Source organism: Hyposmocoma kahamanoa, unplaced genomic scaffold (assembly GCF_003589595.1).
Source record: "Hyposmocoma kahamanoa isolate Upper Pololo Valley unplaced genomic scaffold, ASM358959v1 99879, whole genome shotgun sequence".
NCBI lineage: Eukaryota > Metazoa > Arthropoda > Insecta > Lepidoptera > Cosmopterigidae > Hyposmocoma > Hyposmocoma kahamanoa.
The window spans coordinates 2,533,189-2,548,915 of NW_020656077.1; the positions used below are offsets into that span (position 1 = coordinate 2,533,189).

At 35.9% G+C, this 15,727-nt stretch overlaps 1 protein-coding gene across 2 annotated transcripts; it reads left to right on the plus strand.

The window, feature by feature from the left end:
- The first annotated feature begins 990 nt into the window (after window positions 1-990).
- On the plus strand, window positions 991-13,953 carry LOC113239414. Of its 2 annotated transcripts, none has more exons than XM_026476416.1 (8): window positions 991-1,781; window positions 10,955-11,030; window positions 11,557-11,789; window positions 11,866-12,119; window positions 12,231-12,354; window positions 12,505-12,646; window positions 12,979-13,116; window positions 13,276-13,953. In XM_026476416.1, exons 1-8 carry the CDS (start codon window positions 1,567-1,569, stop codon window positions 13,447-13,449), a joined length of 1,356 nt encoding a protein of 451 aa, XP_026332201.1. In that variant the 5' UTR covers window positions 991-1,566; the 3' UTR covers window positions 13,450-13,953. The 2 variants fall into 2 exon arrangements, 1 of the variants encoding a protein (XP_026332201.1); XR_003311188.1 differs by having other exon boundaries at window positions 992-1,781; window positions 12,505-12,684; window positions 13,276-13,412.
- Window positions 13,954-15,727: the final 1,774 nt, after the last annotated feature.

Consider the following 15,727-nt stretch of genomic DNA (forward strand, 5'->3'; position numbering starts at 1 on the left):
CCCGACAATATTTGTAAACCTGAACCAGGAACAAGTTCATCTGATTCCGTCGGACGCCAACGTTTTTGTACACCAACTAATAATCAAGGACCTGAGCCAGAATCGACGCAGACATGCGAAATTAACAGCAGCTTGAGTCAAACTGTGAACTTGCCGGCAAAGACCTCAAAGTATAGTGTTACTCTTAATAATTGTTCAAATTGTACTCTGAATTTTTATCAAACAAAGGAATAAAATGAGGTTTTTTTTTAAATACTGTTTTATTTTACTTTCAATGTAGGTTTTTCGCAAATGTATTAAAAAACGTTGTTTGATACACATGCGGATTTGTCATTTTCACTTGTCTCGAGTCTTGATGCCTCGAGACTCGTGAATAATGACTAACTTTCCGCACTTGTATCAAAAATAACTATTTTAATTTTAAGTATATTAGGAAGAAAATACGAATAAAGAAATAGTGATGAAGAAAGTTAGAACTATAGTTCTTATTTTAAACCAAACTACAAAAGAAATCCTGAAAATTCCACTAATAACTAAAATAATGAATTCAAAGTTTTTGTTCACATGACACTAATGTGATTTAAATGAAAGTGAAAACATGTAATATTGACTCCTGCCGCTTATAAGCTTAGAGGATGGAAATAATAGTCTATGCTCTAGGAATAATCTATGCTTTTAAGACTATTTAAAACCCAAACAAAAGAATTTAGTTATTTATGGGAAAGTGAAAAGTATTTATTTGGTCTGTGGTAAAAAAATGTATAAATATGTCTTGAGGATCTCGATAATTAAACTAAGACATGACTCAAAGGACTTATATCCAAGCCAAACTCTTAATAAAAAAAATGACGTCTATCATCCTGTGCGTTGACATTTTTATTTTTGCCTTTTCCTTCTCATATTGATGGAGCCATAAAAATAAAAAGTGAAGTGAAGTGATTATTATTCTCACAGGACATTGGTCCAATCGCCATGTTTTTTGTATAATTTTTATAATAATATTAAACTACCGTACATAGTTTTACTTGACATTGGCAAAATCATTGATTATTTCGATGGAGCCATAACATTTAAAAGAAGAAGAGATTTCAGTATTTCGCCCAGTCCAGTCTAGTCTCATCTGTGTTCGGGATACGATTCGCGGAATCCGTTATTGTTCGGAAGACGAAGATTCATTTCTATAATTCTGATTTTTCACTTAATTAAGCGGATTTATATTGTAACCATGTTTAGTGTAAAGTTTATCGTACTTGGGAGCGATGCGCAATTTTAAGCTTATTCCAAACCACATCTCCCACCTTTGCGCATACCGGGTTCTACAGGGCGATCAGAATATTGATTTTTTGCATCCCCTTTTCCTCCCGCAGGACAGTGCTTCCCTCCCCATCTAATTGCCAGTCCGCGTCTTTGTTTGTTTGCGGTTAACACTAACGTTGTGTTGTCTGTCTGGGAATATTGAATATTCGCGAGTGGATTAATATGTGAAAAGTGGGTATTCGTGCGCGAATAATAGCACCAGTCGAGCTCCACAAAGTGCTTAATTTTGTATTAGGGGCCCTCAAAATTATGTCGACCGAGAACATGGCGGCCGAATCAACGTTGATTTTTAACATGCCGTTGGATGTAATTATGAAGATATTGCAAAATCTGAATGTGAGTGATATCATCAACATGATGCTGACTTGCAAGACAATGAAGGAGATGATAATGCAAGACAACCTTCTGTGGAAGAAGGTCAATCACGACAAGCTCATTGTGCAGAACAATATTGAACACAGGTCGTAAGTATCTCCAATTGACTGTTTTTCCCCTTTGGCCCTCGAAAAATTCGCCACCCTATCAATACTCCTTCTTTACCCTTCTACACTCCATTAAGTCCACATTTATAATAATATAATTAGGGTTACAATGAAAATCTGAATTTGCAATATTTACTTGCAATGCAGTAAATTTAGTATAATAAAATTTTGTGCATTGGAAGCATGCATTTGAGACTTCAGATCTGATGTCACTTGTATATAATTATCGTTCGTTTGTATTGATCGTTACTTTGATTGATAGTTGCCACTTTCTGTTGGGAGAAGCATCTGACTATTTGTCAAATGAATAACATATAAAAGACCATTCCCCATCAAATTTGAAATTTGAACTTTTGTTAGGATGGAATCCAATTTACTGAGCAAAGATTTTGCAGGCAGTTACACTGTTGTTCCAATTGACAAAATATGCAATATTAGATATTAATTTATTTAACGTAGGGTAAAGACCTAACGTACTTTATTACATTTCAAAACTTTAGAAGAGCTACCTTTTAAAAATATGAAAATGAACATTAATAGACATACAAGATATTAATATTTCACGATTGACAGCTGAAATAGCATAAACTATCATTAATATCTGAGTCTTAGTTAATAACTCTAGAAATCCACGCGCGCATAGTTCTCGAAACATTCGTGATACTTGAGCTAGAGATGGGCGTTGAATGGACGAACTAGTCGAATCAACCGCCCACGTCCAATCGACGTTTCTACGGGTCTACCGTTCTTCGCTTAACTAGTAGAATTCGTAGACGGCTAAACGGAGAGTCCACGCGTTAATCAACGCTCTGCGTCACGAAACGACGCGCGAACTCTGTCGAATTATACATAGACTTACATAGACAAATTATTTTGAACTTTAAATTCAGTAAGTGTAAGTTGATATTTGAATATGTGCGACGAAGTAAGATAGGTCTGTTATGCTATTTATTATTGCAATAGTGCATTCAATATAGAAAAAGGATGTCGGTCTAGTTAATTCGCTAGAGCGAGAGAGAGGCGTTGCGCCCGTTGTGGTGCAATGCCCTTGAAACTATCGGAATTAAACTCTATTGCAGTATGTTAAAAGCGTCGATAGCCGCGCTCATGTTAAACATTGGAAATAAATTAATTTCTAAAACAATAGTTCACAAAACATATCAACATATTCTCAAAAGTTACTTTAGTTGATTCAGTTAAACTCGTCTCACGAACGATAACCAACTTAAGTTGAATGATCGACTAGTCGACGAATTTAACTAGTTGACCGACTAGTTGATCGTCGACGATGGACGGTTGCGTTTCGTTAACGGAAAACGCGTCGACGACCCATCTCTAACTTGAGCCGATCAATAACATCACCGTTGCCCCGCGTCGGCGCTGCTCGTAGCTACGATCGCTTTTCCGGGGCACTGGTTATAGTTCGGTATGGCGAATGTGTGCGTTATATGTTAAAGTGTAACATATAATGCACACATTCGCCATACCGAGCTTCGGGCCGGGTTAGCGTACATATTTGCAATGAATACCTATTATGTCATTTTTGCCAACATATCAATTGACGTACTTCGTGAATAATATTGGATGACATATCGGCCAATATTTTATGCGACGAGACGTATTGGCCAACATAAGCATGTTTTATTCGTCTTGTAGCAGTAGTTGTGAAAGAGTTCGTCTAGGGAAGTACTGCCGCCTTACCTATTTTTGCCGCCAAGCAGTAATGACAGCATTATTGTGTTCCGGTTTTGAAGTGTATAAGGGTGCTGGTGAAATTACAGACACTTGGGATTTGTCAACTTATGTCTTAGGGTGACTGGCACAATGGCAGTGCCCCTAAGATCTTTGCGATATAAAGCTCTGAGTGGCACTGCAACTGTTATGGACAGGCGTGTAGCTTACCATCAGGCATCAGGCGCACGACTTGTTCGTCCCGTCACTTGATATTATAAAATAATAATAAAACTTACCGGTTAGGTATAAAGTCGGCATTTTAAAATTATATAACTGTGCTGGTTGAATCTTATTCCAGGGGCACCATCCTATACTCACGATAATCACAACATAAGGCTTAGATCCGATGCGTTAAAAAGTCGCTATTTGGTTGGTTCTAATCGAAAAAAGTGGACCAACTTGATACACCTCTTTACAGCTATAGGACTTTCATTGTTCTTACTAGGATATTCCAGGACGGCACCAACTTACACCGGCTCAAAAAAGTTCTAGTTGGAGAAAAGTACATTCGGTCAATACGCCATTTTGAAGTTATTAGAATCTTTTACTGTTGATGCTGGGCTCTTATTGCGGCTGCGCCGTTTGTCAATGTCGAGAACGACAGCATCTAGCTTACTTGTATCCAGAAAAAGACGTGATTTAATTGGTTCTAGTTGCAAAAATATAGATTTAGTTAAACAGTCAACATTTTCGCTTTCGCAAGATATAGTCGAGGACCTCCCCACTAGGTCAGTTTTCCAGTTCGGTTGACTAAACTAATGTACTTTTTTTCCCATTTGTTCAGTTGACTGAACTAATTAGTTGAGGTCTTAATCGTTTTAAATGAAATATGTACCGTTACTTTTACATAATTATTTATGGTTTTATCGTTTGTCGGTGTTTATATCTTTGGTGAGCTCCTTTTGTACGCGAGAGCGGGACGCGTGGATTAACATCGCCTGAGATCAGAGTCGACTGAATAATTAATGAATTTAGTGGAATTAATAATTAACATTATAACAGCAGGTCACAGGATAAGTGTGACGTGAATAATTAATTACAAACCATTTACGATTGTTCCCACATCATTACAAATTACGAATCTTCCCACATAATGGGCCACCTTGATGACAATGACTTAGGCAGTTCGCATATCGATAGAAGATGTCTACAATCACCGCAGCACACAAAGTCTTTTACTGCATAGATTCCAGTCTGGATGAGAACGTATAAAATGGCGGGCATATTTTGTGACTTGTTCAAAGCCTCGATGTGATTAACGACACATTGCTGTTGGATAAGTTACATCATTACGGAATACTGGATAAGAGCCACCAACTCCTCACCTCATTCGTATCTGATCGGAAGCAAGTGGTGAAATTATGCTCGAACGGTAAAAGACTTCGAGTCCATTGCTGGTAGTGTGAATTTAGTAATTATTATTATATATTATTATTATTATTATTATTATTATTATATATTATTATTATAATTAGTAAAATCCTCAAGGGTCTGTCTTGGGAAACACGCTATTTTTAATTTATATAATACGACCTTCTCACTGCCATTACAGCCAACCTCTTTGTACTGTTTGCCGATGATATAACAGTCACAGTTAGCGCGCGCACGTACTAACAGCTCGGAGAGAGAATTAATGGAGGGTGTCAGCAGCTCCAAAGGTGATTTTCATCGTATGGGTTGCTGCTGAATATCACTAAATTCAACGTCATGGTTTTCTCGGGTCGAAGTCTCACACTTCCTCCGTATGTGGCAAACAATCCGATGCCGATATGCAATGAGAGCAAGTTCCTCTACTATACTCTGGACTCGAACCTTAAGTGGAAATGCCATGTTGACAAACTGTGTGATAGATTAAATGGTGCAGTCTGTGCGTTGCGTAAACTAAAATTGCATTAAGACGGGTCTCTTTTGCACTGATGTTATATAAGACGAAATGGGAAATAGATGAAGCGGGAGTGAAGGAAGTGGATCATTTGGACAAGTAGACCGATCGGGAGAGTAGACGAATAGTGAAAGTGGACCGATCGGGAAAATAGACCGATTGTACCGAAGGACTTGAAAAACCCTTTTTACTCTGTAAATGTATTTATGGACCTTAAAATGTAACGCTATTGAGTATTTTCTATTTTATTAATTTTTATCTCATTGACATATTTTTGTACTATTTCCTCAGGTCAGGTATTTCTTATCACTTATGACGATCGTTGATGAAGAATATATGTACTTGTTATACATATAATTTATTGACAAAAATATTATTATTAATGAATTGTTAATTTTGTAATTCTTGTGTATTTTTCATTTTATAATTTTTATTTAAGTTTGACGAGCTCAGTATTATATAAGTTAAATTATAATATAATTTCTTATACTTTGCCTTGTAGCAATTTATACTGTAACATTTTATTTGAGAAATAAATAGTCTAATCTAAATCATTCTTATTTATTACCTTTCCTTGGTTATTAACTTCAATATCAATCTACGTACGGCTCAGTGCGCCTGAAGTCCCCCACCGGCCACCACATACATGTCTTCGGAGAATTTTGCTCTTTTCTGACATATAATTAAAATATAAATTACAAAATACTTATTTAAAATGCGTCGTATTTTGTAAAATATGTATTTAAATACGTAAATGATATTCGATATTGAAATACGTTTAGTATTTTAATTACGTATTTCAATCACTGCCCATCCCTGCATTCAAGTTTCCTCGCGGCGCACAGTGTCTCGTCTAGTACAAGGTAGCGGGACAAAATTATTTTTTGAGTTATTTTAATTGTTTATGCATATTGCAGGTATATTATGCTATTTTAAGCTAAAAAAAAAGTGGAAACCTGTGCACTGTAATGTGTGTAGACCCTACAACGGTGATGGCCTCACCACCTGACACGTAAGGTCACCAATTACGCGGTGAAATGTGGGTGATAGCTCTGTAATTAGGTGCCTCTGCCTTCTTCACATGCCTGTAAGGCACGAGTGCATTATTTTTTTATTATGTAGAAGTATTAGGACATAGAAAAATAAAATATAAATTTAAAAAATCATTAATGTTTATTACATTTATGACGTATTCGGTAGGTATTTATTTACAATTTTTATATTTATACAATTAAATTAAATCAACGAACAATACAATAACAACAAAAATTATATTTCAGTAGTAAGTAACAAAATTGACACGTATAATAATAAATGTGCCTTATATAACTAAAACACCTATAGTAAAATACTCTACAACATATTAAAACTGGATACAATAATTAATTACAATAATAAACAAGACCTAATTCATCTAATCTAAATGTAAATACATTACAAAAATATCTAATGCTAATCTTCAGATGATTCCTCATCATTACTCTCCAATCCGGTAGAGTCTTGACAACACGTAATCCTCCTCATCAATTTCGCGAACTGATGATAACTGGGATGGTAAGGAAGGTGGGATATTCAACTGCAGAACCTCCGCTGGCAAAGCAGTAATCTTCTTTCTCGGTAACTCTCTAAGTGTTGATTACAGGATCGGACGTAATTGGGAGCATTCTCAAAAGATCTGTATTCGTGTCAATACGTGACTGCTTCCTAGTGTGTCCCTCACGGAATCTACGTCAATCTTTATTTCTTGCCTCCTGGGCTTCTTCGAAAAGCTGACAAATAGGAAGAAGGCAAGATTTAATGACTTCCGTACTGTGTACAAGAATATTATGCACAGTAATGGGCATGGAGTACCACGAATACAGATTAAGGTATAATTTTCTTGTTTCAACGCAAAACTTTTCGAATTCTAAACTATTTGTCGTATCCCGATGACAAATTTCTTAACATTACATGAAATCTTTTAATAGGACTTACGTCTAATCCTCTTATTTCGTTACTCAATTCAGCATTAGGAAAAAATCTACGTGCTGTGTTTCCATCATTCGAGTTGCCATACGATCCCCCATACGATCTCTAAGCATTATTTGGATCTCTTGTGAGCGGTGCTTCATTACAGCTTTATCGTTGTCTACTCTGACTTGCCACTTTTTTATTTCTAAACGATAGCTAATGTGAAGCATACATTCAAAAGTGCGGATCCATGCATGTAATAGATAAACCAAATTCATAGCGCTCTTTGTTGCTGGGATAATTCCTCGACTCCTTGTTCATAGTAGACGGAGTAGCACCGCAAATATAACACTTTTGTGTTGAACGTGTGTCCGTTAAAGCGTTACACACTTTACCATCAGTCATCGTCAACAATAAGTAGTGTGTAACAAAAATTTGAGATCCATCAACGTTACATAATGTTGGAAGAAGCCGACTTATTTCATGTAAAATTTTAGTAGTTTCTTCTTTCGTAAACTCATTTGTCTCCTTGGCAAAAATAAACCAGATAGGACGGCAATATAAGGTTGAACAAGGTCGTGGATTTTGCCAGATCACAATTTCTCCGTCATGAAGTCTCACGCGGACAAATGAGTATACAAACAGAAATTCGTCTGTATCCCTAGTGTTCTCAAACTGGTAAACTCCCATCACAATCCCATTTGCTTACCAACGTATACGATGAACGAGGTAACACACTTCTAATAACTTCACATTGAGCTTCAACTAATCGTTCAGCCGTTTTATTCAAAATCGCCTGAAGTTTAATTTCAGCTCGAGATTCAGTGACAGTAATGTGTTCGTCAGAAGGACAACAAGAAACTTTGGATTTACCTAAACTGTAGAATGATGCACTTGATGTCCCGCCTTCATTGACCACTTCCTAGTTTGCTTATATGAGTGACAAGTATATTTGGAGTCTACGTAATAAGCTAACGCTTCGTCTGTCGTTCTGCCTACTTTGTTCAGAACACTTATTATTTTTTGGACTTTCACCGACTTCTTTGATTTGTTTAGCAACACTTCGGTGCCCTTCCTTCCTAGTAGCTAATTCCGCGGCTATAGTTAGCTCACTTGCATTCCGAATTTCTAAAAGATCTTCTACTCTACGTCTCTTCGTTTTCAGCGATGAGTCGTTAAAGGATTTTTTGGGTCTGCCTACAGACCCAAGTCCTGATGATGTTGAAGGCTGCGGCTGGTGTGTACATACATTCATTACTATTCCCAAAGCCTCGAACCAATTTTTATGTTTGGTTAAAAACACTTCTTTATTAGATTTAGATGAAGTCCACTTTTCATTTAATATCGCGGAAAGACTTGAGATTTTCATCTTCAGGTTTTTCAGTGATTCGTCAGAAGCATGTTTTTCATATATTATATAATAAAAAATGCGACTTTCTTGCATTTTTCTCATGTCTCAGACATTCTTCGAAAAGTTCCAATTTCGTCACAGTAATGACACGTTCTGAAAAAATTACAATAATTTACTTGCGGGACTTTTCGGGCTCTGAAATATATACCTAAGTAAGGTAAAATTAGCTGTCAGCTATTCCAGATATTTGCCGAGTACACAAAAATTACCAGTTTATTGCGATTTCGGTGAAGTACCTATGCATAGTAAAATTGGTTTATATTGGTATTCACCAATGTAGTCTATTTTAAATAAAATACTAAAATTAGACCGTTTACAGCCTCAGTGGCTGAACGGTTACCATCCTGGTGTGCCATGCAGAGAGAACCATGCCCATAAGTAGGAATTTTATTGAATAAATCGAAAATTAAAACGTTTACTTCAAAACTAACTGCAGAATTATCTAAAATTAGTACTTATACTGTCATTTAATTAGTGTTATTTATGTTATTTAGCGCCAATACATTTTCGCAAACGTAAAATAAAATAGACTATGGTAGGCATTCACCTATTTAAACAAATTTCACCATAATCGATTTTAAATATTGCTTTTAACTAAATTAAACCCAAAGATGTTTGGAGAAATCATTTTTTTGGCTGTTGATCGTTAGGGCGCGTTCAAATTAGCCGCTGGTAGACGCGCTGTAGCCGCGCGGCAGTCGCGCTACAGTCACGCTCGGTTGCAGTCACGATTAGTGAGGTGTGTACATGTTAATTTTTCAAATTAACCACGATGAAACTCCAATTGAAGAATTTATAGAGAATGTAAAACAACACACTTCAATATGGAATAGCAGTTCCGCCAGTAATTCCAATCGACTGGATAAAAAAAAGGCATGGGAAAATTTACGTCTAAAATTTTTTGACAATTTTGAAACTGAAACTACAACTGAAAAAAATATAGTAGGTGAGTCATTTTTAATACATATATGTGAAGTGTGTACCCCAAGAACTACGTAAAAGTAATGTTCTTCGTCAGAATCCATCGCGTAACTGAGTCGAAAGATAAAACATCACTAAAAATTTGGTCGCACTTCAGCAGCGTGACGACCGCGCGGCTGCAGCGCTTCTAATAGCGGCTAATTTGAACGCGCCCTTATAGTGTAGGTACATGTTTTTTCTTCTAGAAGCTCACGATTTGGTAGGAATGGGTAATATAGCTTTTTCTGAATATCGTATCGAAACTATATATCAATATTCGAAATCGGATTTCGAAACTATATATTCATGGACATACCCCGCGTGCGCGCTGCGTTGATACATTGCCGTTACTGATATGCGGAATCAGATTTCGAAACTATATATTATTGGATACAGTTCTACAAGAGTAATGCGGGCAATGTTAGTATACAGTTTCGAAGATGCACAAAAAACGGTTTCGCTTTGGTATCCACTCAGTGAATATATAGTGAAAATCTGATACGAAGCAATATCAGTATATAGTTTGGAAATTATATGATTTCGTGTTGGTATCCACAAGGTAATCGCTCGGCTTGATTCGGCATCGCTATAAAATACGCGATGCGGTGCAATATCGATATATAGTTTCTAAGATATACGATATCGGAGTTGCGATATTGCCACAATATATAGTTTCAATAACTACATATGAGTTTGTAACGCCCACTCCTACGATTTGGTCGAATGGACAATCGAGCGTTTTCGAGCATTAATGTTTGATCAAACGGCATACGATCTTAAGAAGGGAACACGTACAACCAAGATTCTAAGATTCTCCGATAACCTATCTTTTGAATAAGTGAGCGATTAATTGTAGAAGTTACTACTAGCGTCTAGAACCGACTTTTTCTAGGCACTATCGGATCTAAGCTAGACATTCCTGTTTTTAAAATTGACGCATTTGTGCTACAGGAATAAGATTATCCTAGTGTGAAAAACTTACTTTTTTGTAACCGGAACCGACCAAAATTACAACTGTTTACCTAACCAATTAAATTTAAAATACTCTATTTTGGTGACGCTGAAATATCACACGCGAATACATTGGGGAAGGCGAACATATTGGATATACATTTAATGATTCCGAGCTGCAAACAAACATGATTTTTATAAATGATTCGTCGAATTTCTTATCTAGCCCTATTTTAAATATTACATTTAGTATTTTGTCTGTTTCAGGCAATCAAATTCTCTATCCTACTACCACAAATGCCGCATATCAAACAATTGGTGTAAGGGAATCTACAGAAACAGGGTAATTAAATCATATTTATAATTACTGAATACCTCAGTTACGAAAAATTTTATTCGTGCCCTATGTACGCTGAAAAATGTATCCCAGTATGCACGATAATTTTAGATTTCAATGTTTTTTTCAACAATTTCTATGTTAGGAAATGAAACTCCCGTGGTCACGGTTGACCATGGGACCTGTTGGTTTGTTTGAAAAAACAAATATGTACGCGGTTTAAATCCGGAAAAATATGTAGTTTCATTTCCTATGTGTAACAATCGCGAAAACCTAAGAACTCAAATTTCTATATTAACTACATCACGATTATATGCCACGCAATCAAATCAATATTGTTTAGTTCAAAACCAATAAGAAACCTGGCAGCAATGGCGCCTTTATTACATACTTTCATTTGTTTTGTTCTTTGATTTGAATACGCAACTTTCACAAGTTTTTTGAGATATTCCAATCTGGCGACCCAGAATAGCCAACAACTTATTATTAGTCCGTCTAACCTTACCGACTAATTAAGTTGTCATATTTTCAGGTAGTGATATACCACCACACAAAGTACATGCCATGGATGTACTTTGATTCTCATGAGATGTTCCTGGCTGTCGGGTCAGAATTGCGTTGTTACACCACCGACAGGAAGGGCATACCGATGTGCAAGTCACCCACTTGGAAAATTGACGTGCCAAAAGTCAAAAGACACGACGTACGCACCAACGATATTTCCAGATTTGTTATGAAAGGTGGAATCGTAGCTTGTGGAAACAGGTATACAGCCCGCAACCAATTTTAACCAATCAGTGTAGTTTTAGAACAAGTCGCATTTTTTCTTCCTTTTTTTTAGGGATGGCTGCGTCGCCATATATAAACAAGATTACCCGCGCCAAAAGCCTCATCTGATGCACCACATTAAAGATTGCCACGAGAATGGTAGAGTTGAAGTATCTGCTGTGGAAATCATCGGCGAAGCAGACTACTGCTGCGTGGTGACTGCCTCTGGCTACAGCTCCACATTGGTTATGTGGAACTTGCGATCTGACCACCCCCGATTTAATGGATTTACACGAAATCCAGAGGCTGACGTCCTATGCGTAGAAGGCGAGTATTTGTTTTTCGTATCTACTTCTATAGACCTCTCTTATTCTTCGTCTTGAGTTTTTGCTGCAAAAGCCATATAAAGATTGTTTGTATTTATGATTTTATGTACAGGTCGTAGGAGGATCCGCACAGGTTTTAACGCGGGCTTAAAATGTTTGGCAGTTAACAGGATGGAAAGTAGACTGGCCATGGGATTAAATGGAAACAGCAGGCCGATTGTGCTTGATATTGAAACGTACGTTGTGTTTCCATCTTATAAAAATCGCTGTAGTCATTAGTTCATGAACATTGGGAAAGAAATTTCAAAAGCTCGTCGTTCATATGCCGGTTTTAATTTATTGAATTATTTTATATTTTGAATGCCTATATCGAACGAATATTTCAGAGGCGAGTTGTTATTAACTGCCGAGAGAACAAAATCTGTGAGACAAGTAACACGAGATATACGCTGGCACAATGAAAACACTGTTGTGTTCGTCACTCATGCTGGTCAATTGCAAATGATCGACGTTAGGACGGGACTAGTGGTGAGAATCGTGGATATCTCATTCTGTCGTGATGTAATGTTAGTTTGCCAATTTTTTTATTTATTATTTCAATCTAAAGACAATTTGCTTGTCTATTTTTTGCCACTTTGCTTTAGGTGTCAATATATTGTTCTTTTTATATGACATTTTATTGGTCAATAATATTTGTGACTATTCTCAAAAATATAATCGTACCACCTGCACCTTTGGTTTGCTAATGTTAAGAGGAGCTAGGATTGTGATATATTGGGGTAATATGTAAGCAAGTTCTAATTTAACTATAACTTTGTTTAGGTATGTTAGTAAAAGTCTAATCGCCGAAACTGTTTCAGGCCTACGACGCGAAGGATCCGTTCCTGTCAACGCTATATTGCGTGAAAACAGATGCTCACAACACTCTGCTCGTTGGTGCAGCCGAATATTCGCGATGCGTGCTATTTGATGCGCGCAACAGCGATAGCCATGTGCAGGTAATGATATCGTAAAGATCTGATAAATATAAAATATAAATGTTATTTTATATGATTCGTAACGCCCATAATCCTGATAGATGGCGATAATGGAGAATAAAAGGACCATACTTCTACGCTTCAGAGATACCAGACGAAATGTAATTATTTTTCTTCCAGATGTATTTCACACAAAGGAAATCCTCACCAATTTACAGCCTGGACTTCGACTCGACGAAACTGGTCGCCGCCGCCGATCAGAGCGTGGGACTCGTGAATTACAACGTGAACATAGCAACTGCCCGCCGCAGGGATTACTCTCACGCATTTGAGCTTGTAGGCTTCGGACGTTAAACGTATACATTTCCATTGCGCGTGTTTTAAACATGCGTTCTAATCTGTCATAAGATGATTGTTCATTTTCACTAGATCCTTAAAATGTATAAGGGATTTTAACTGGGATACTTTAAAAGTAAAATAGATAAGTAACAGTAGTCGTAATTATATAAAAATCATAAATAAGTCCTTAATAACATAGTATAATAAGATAAGACAGGTAATGTAACTCCATAAAACGTTGTAGGTACAGCGAAAACCACGCTAACACACCTATATCAGTATATGTTTTTAACATGTGTGGAATTATGCATCTGTCTGTCTAATCATTACTGCTTCAGCTGCTTTAGAACCGAAGATAATTTTCATGTATTAAATGATATAAGGTATAGACACGTATTCAATTTTGTATGTCACACTTAAAATCCAAATGTAAAGAAATACAACTTCAATTGAATTATTCAAACATTGAGAATTCTAATCTGTATTATGCAAATGTGAGTACTGATTGCATTGCAGTATATTATTACATAAGACCGAATTAAAATATATAAACTATACTATATATAACTTGTTATTAAAACAAAAAAAAATAATGCTAGAAGGTGTTCGTAGATTGTTGGTTTTGTTTTTTGTGTAATTTCTAGTAGTTTTAATAGACAACTCGTTGGATTTATTTCAATATTTAGTCACCAGCACGCTTTCACGCTGTGGAAATTAAGCTATTTATAATAAATCATTTACCTCTCGTAGAATTTAATGTGACAAATGATACAATTAGCTTTTATTATTTCCTGTTCATTTGTGTAAAATTAATTGCATTGACCTAATGATTAAATGTAATCATTGATTAACTACACTATTGCCAATGCAATTCTTTTTTTAGGAAAAGTAATTCCTTTAAAACTAGTACACAAAAAAAATTGTGATCACTAAAAAATATGAATTTTTCAAATCCAATTTTCTCTAAACACAAATTTCAGACTTGAGGCGTTGTTCACGATGGGTACAAAAACTAACCAGTGCGGCTTGTATGTTTGCACGCCGTATACGGACGCGCACATTCGTATAATTTCGAGGTGGTCTGGGATCCGTGTGGACATAAAATCCACATAAATCCCCTCTGAACGGAATGTAATTGCATAACGCGAGTCGCCTTTCACTATAGAATTGAAGTTTTGACTTGGTGTTTAAATTTTGGTTACAAATTTATAATTTTTTGATTTATAATGTATCTATCGTTATGTCTACCTATACAAACTCGCATCCCATTTCTATTTTATGATCATACTCCCGTAATCGAAGTTAGTGGTATAAATAATAATCTAACCTCCGGTTATAAAAACCGACCTCAAAAGTCATTTATCCCCTAGTTTACCACCCTTAGAGGTGGAATATTTTCTTCAAATTTAAATGGGACCACTTCTGAGGAACCCTCTTTCCAACAAAAAATAATCATCAATATCGGCTCACAATTGGCCGAGTTATCGCGTAACATACATACAAAAAAAAACATGCAGACGAATTGAGAACCTCCTCCTTTTTTGGAAGTCGGTTAAATATGTAATAATAATGTAAAATACTGCATTTGACAAAGATTATTTCAATATAGAATGAGAATATTCCGATGAATACCTGTAGGTATCTACAGTCAACAGCACATCAACATGAATATCGCCTCTGGAGCAATGGGTCAAGTCCGTTAATGTTTAGTCGATGATATTATACTTGTAACCCTTCGTTTAAGCATTGACGCGCCGTCGCCGAACAGTAAGAAGTTGTACTACTTGTCTTATTTATACTATGTTAATAACTAACGTCAATAGAGCTACATAACCACATAACAGTGTATTATGGCCAAAGAAGAAAGTTAAAACGATGGATAAATCCTAACACTACTTCCAGTATATGAAGCCTATTTGACTTTTATTCCATGACAACAATTGAACATTTTATCGAATACTTTTAATGTCTTTATAACTACGTTTAAATGTAAGCACACGTTTTGGAATTTCGTAATTGATGAAAATAAAGTACCGTAAATTTGTAATGATTATAATTTTTGATATCAATTTTTAATAATATATTTATAATGGAAGAAGAGAATGAATTTACTACCACCTGAACAAGAAATCTAAGGTGTTAACTGTAATGCGAGGGACTTAAGAGGGGCCTACTATTCAAATAGATATTTTTTTTAACGCAATCATAAAACACTTTTGTGTGAATTATTTAGTACTTATTATAATAATAATAGGATGTTAACTGTGTTAAAAATAAATTACACGCATATAAT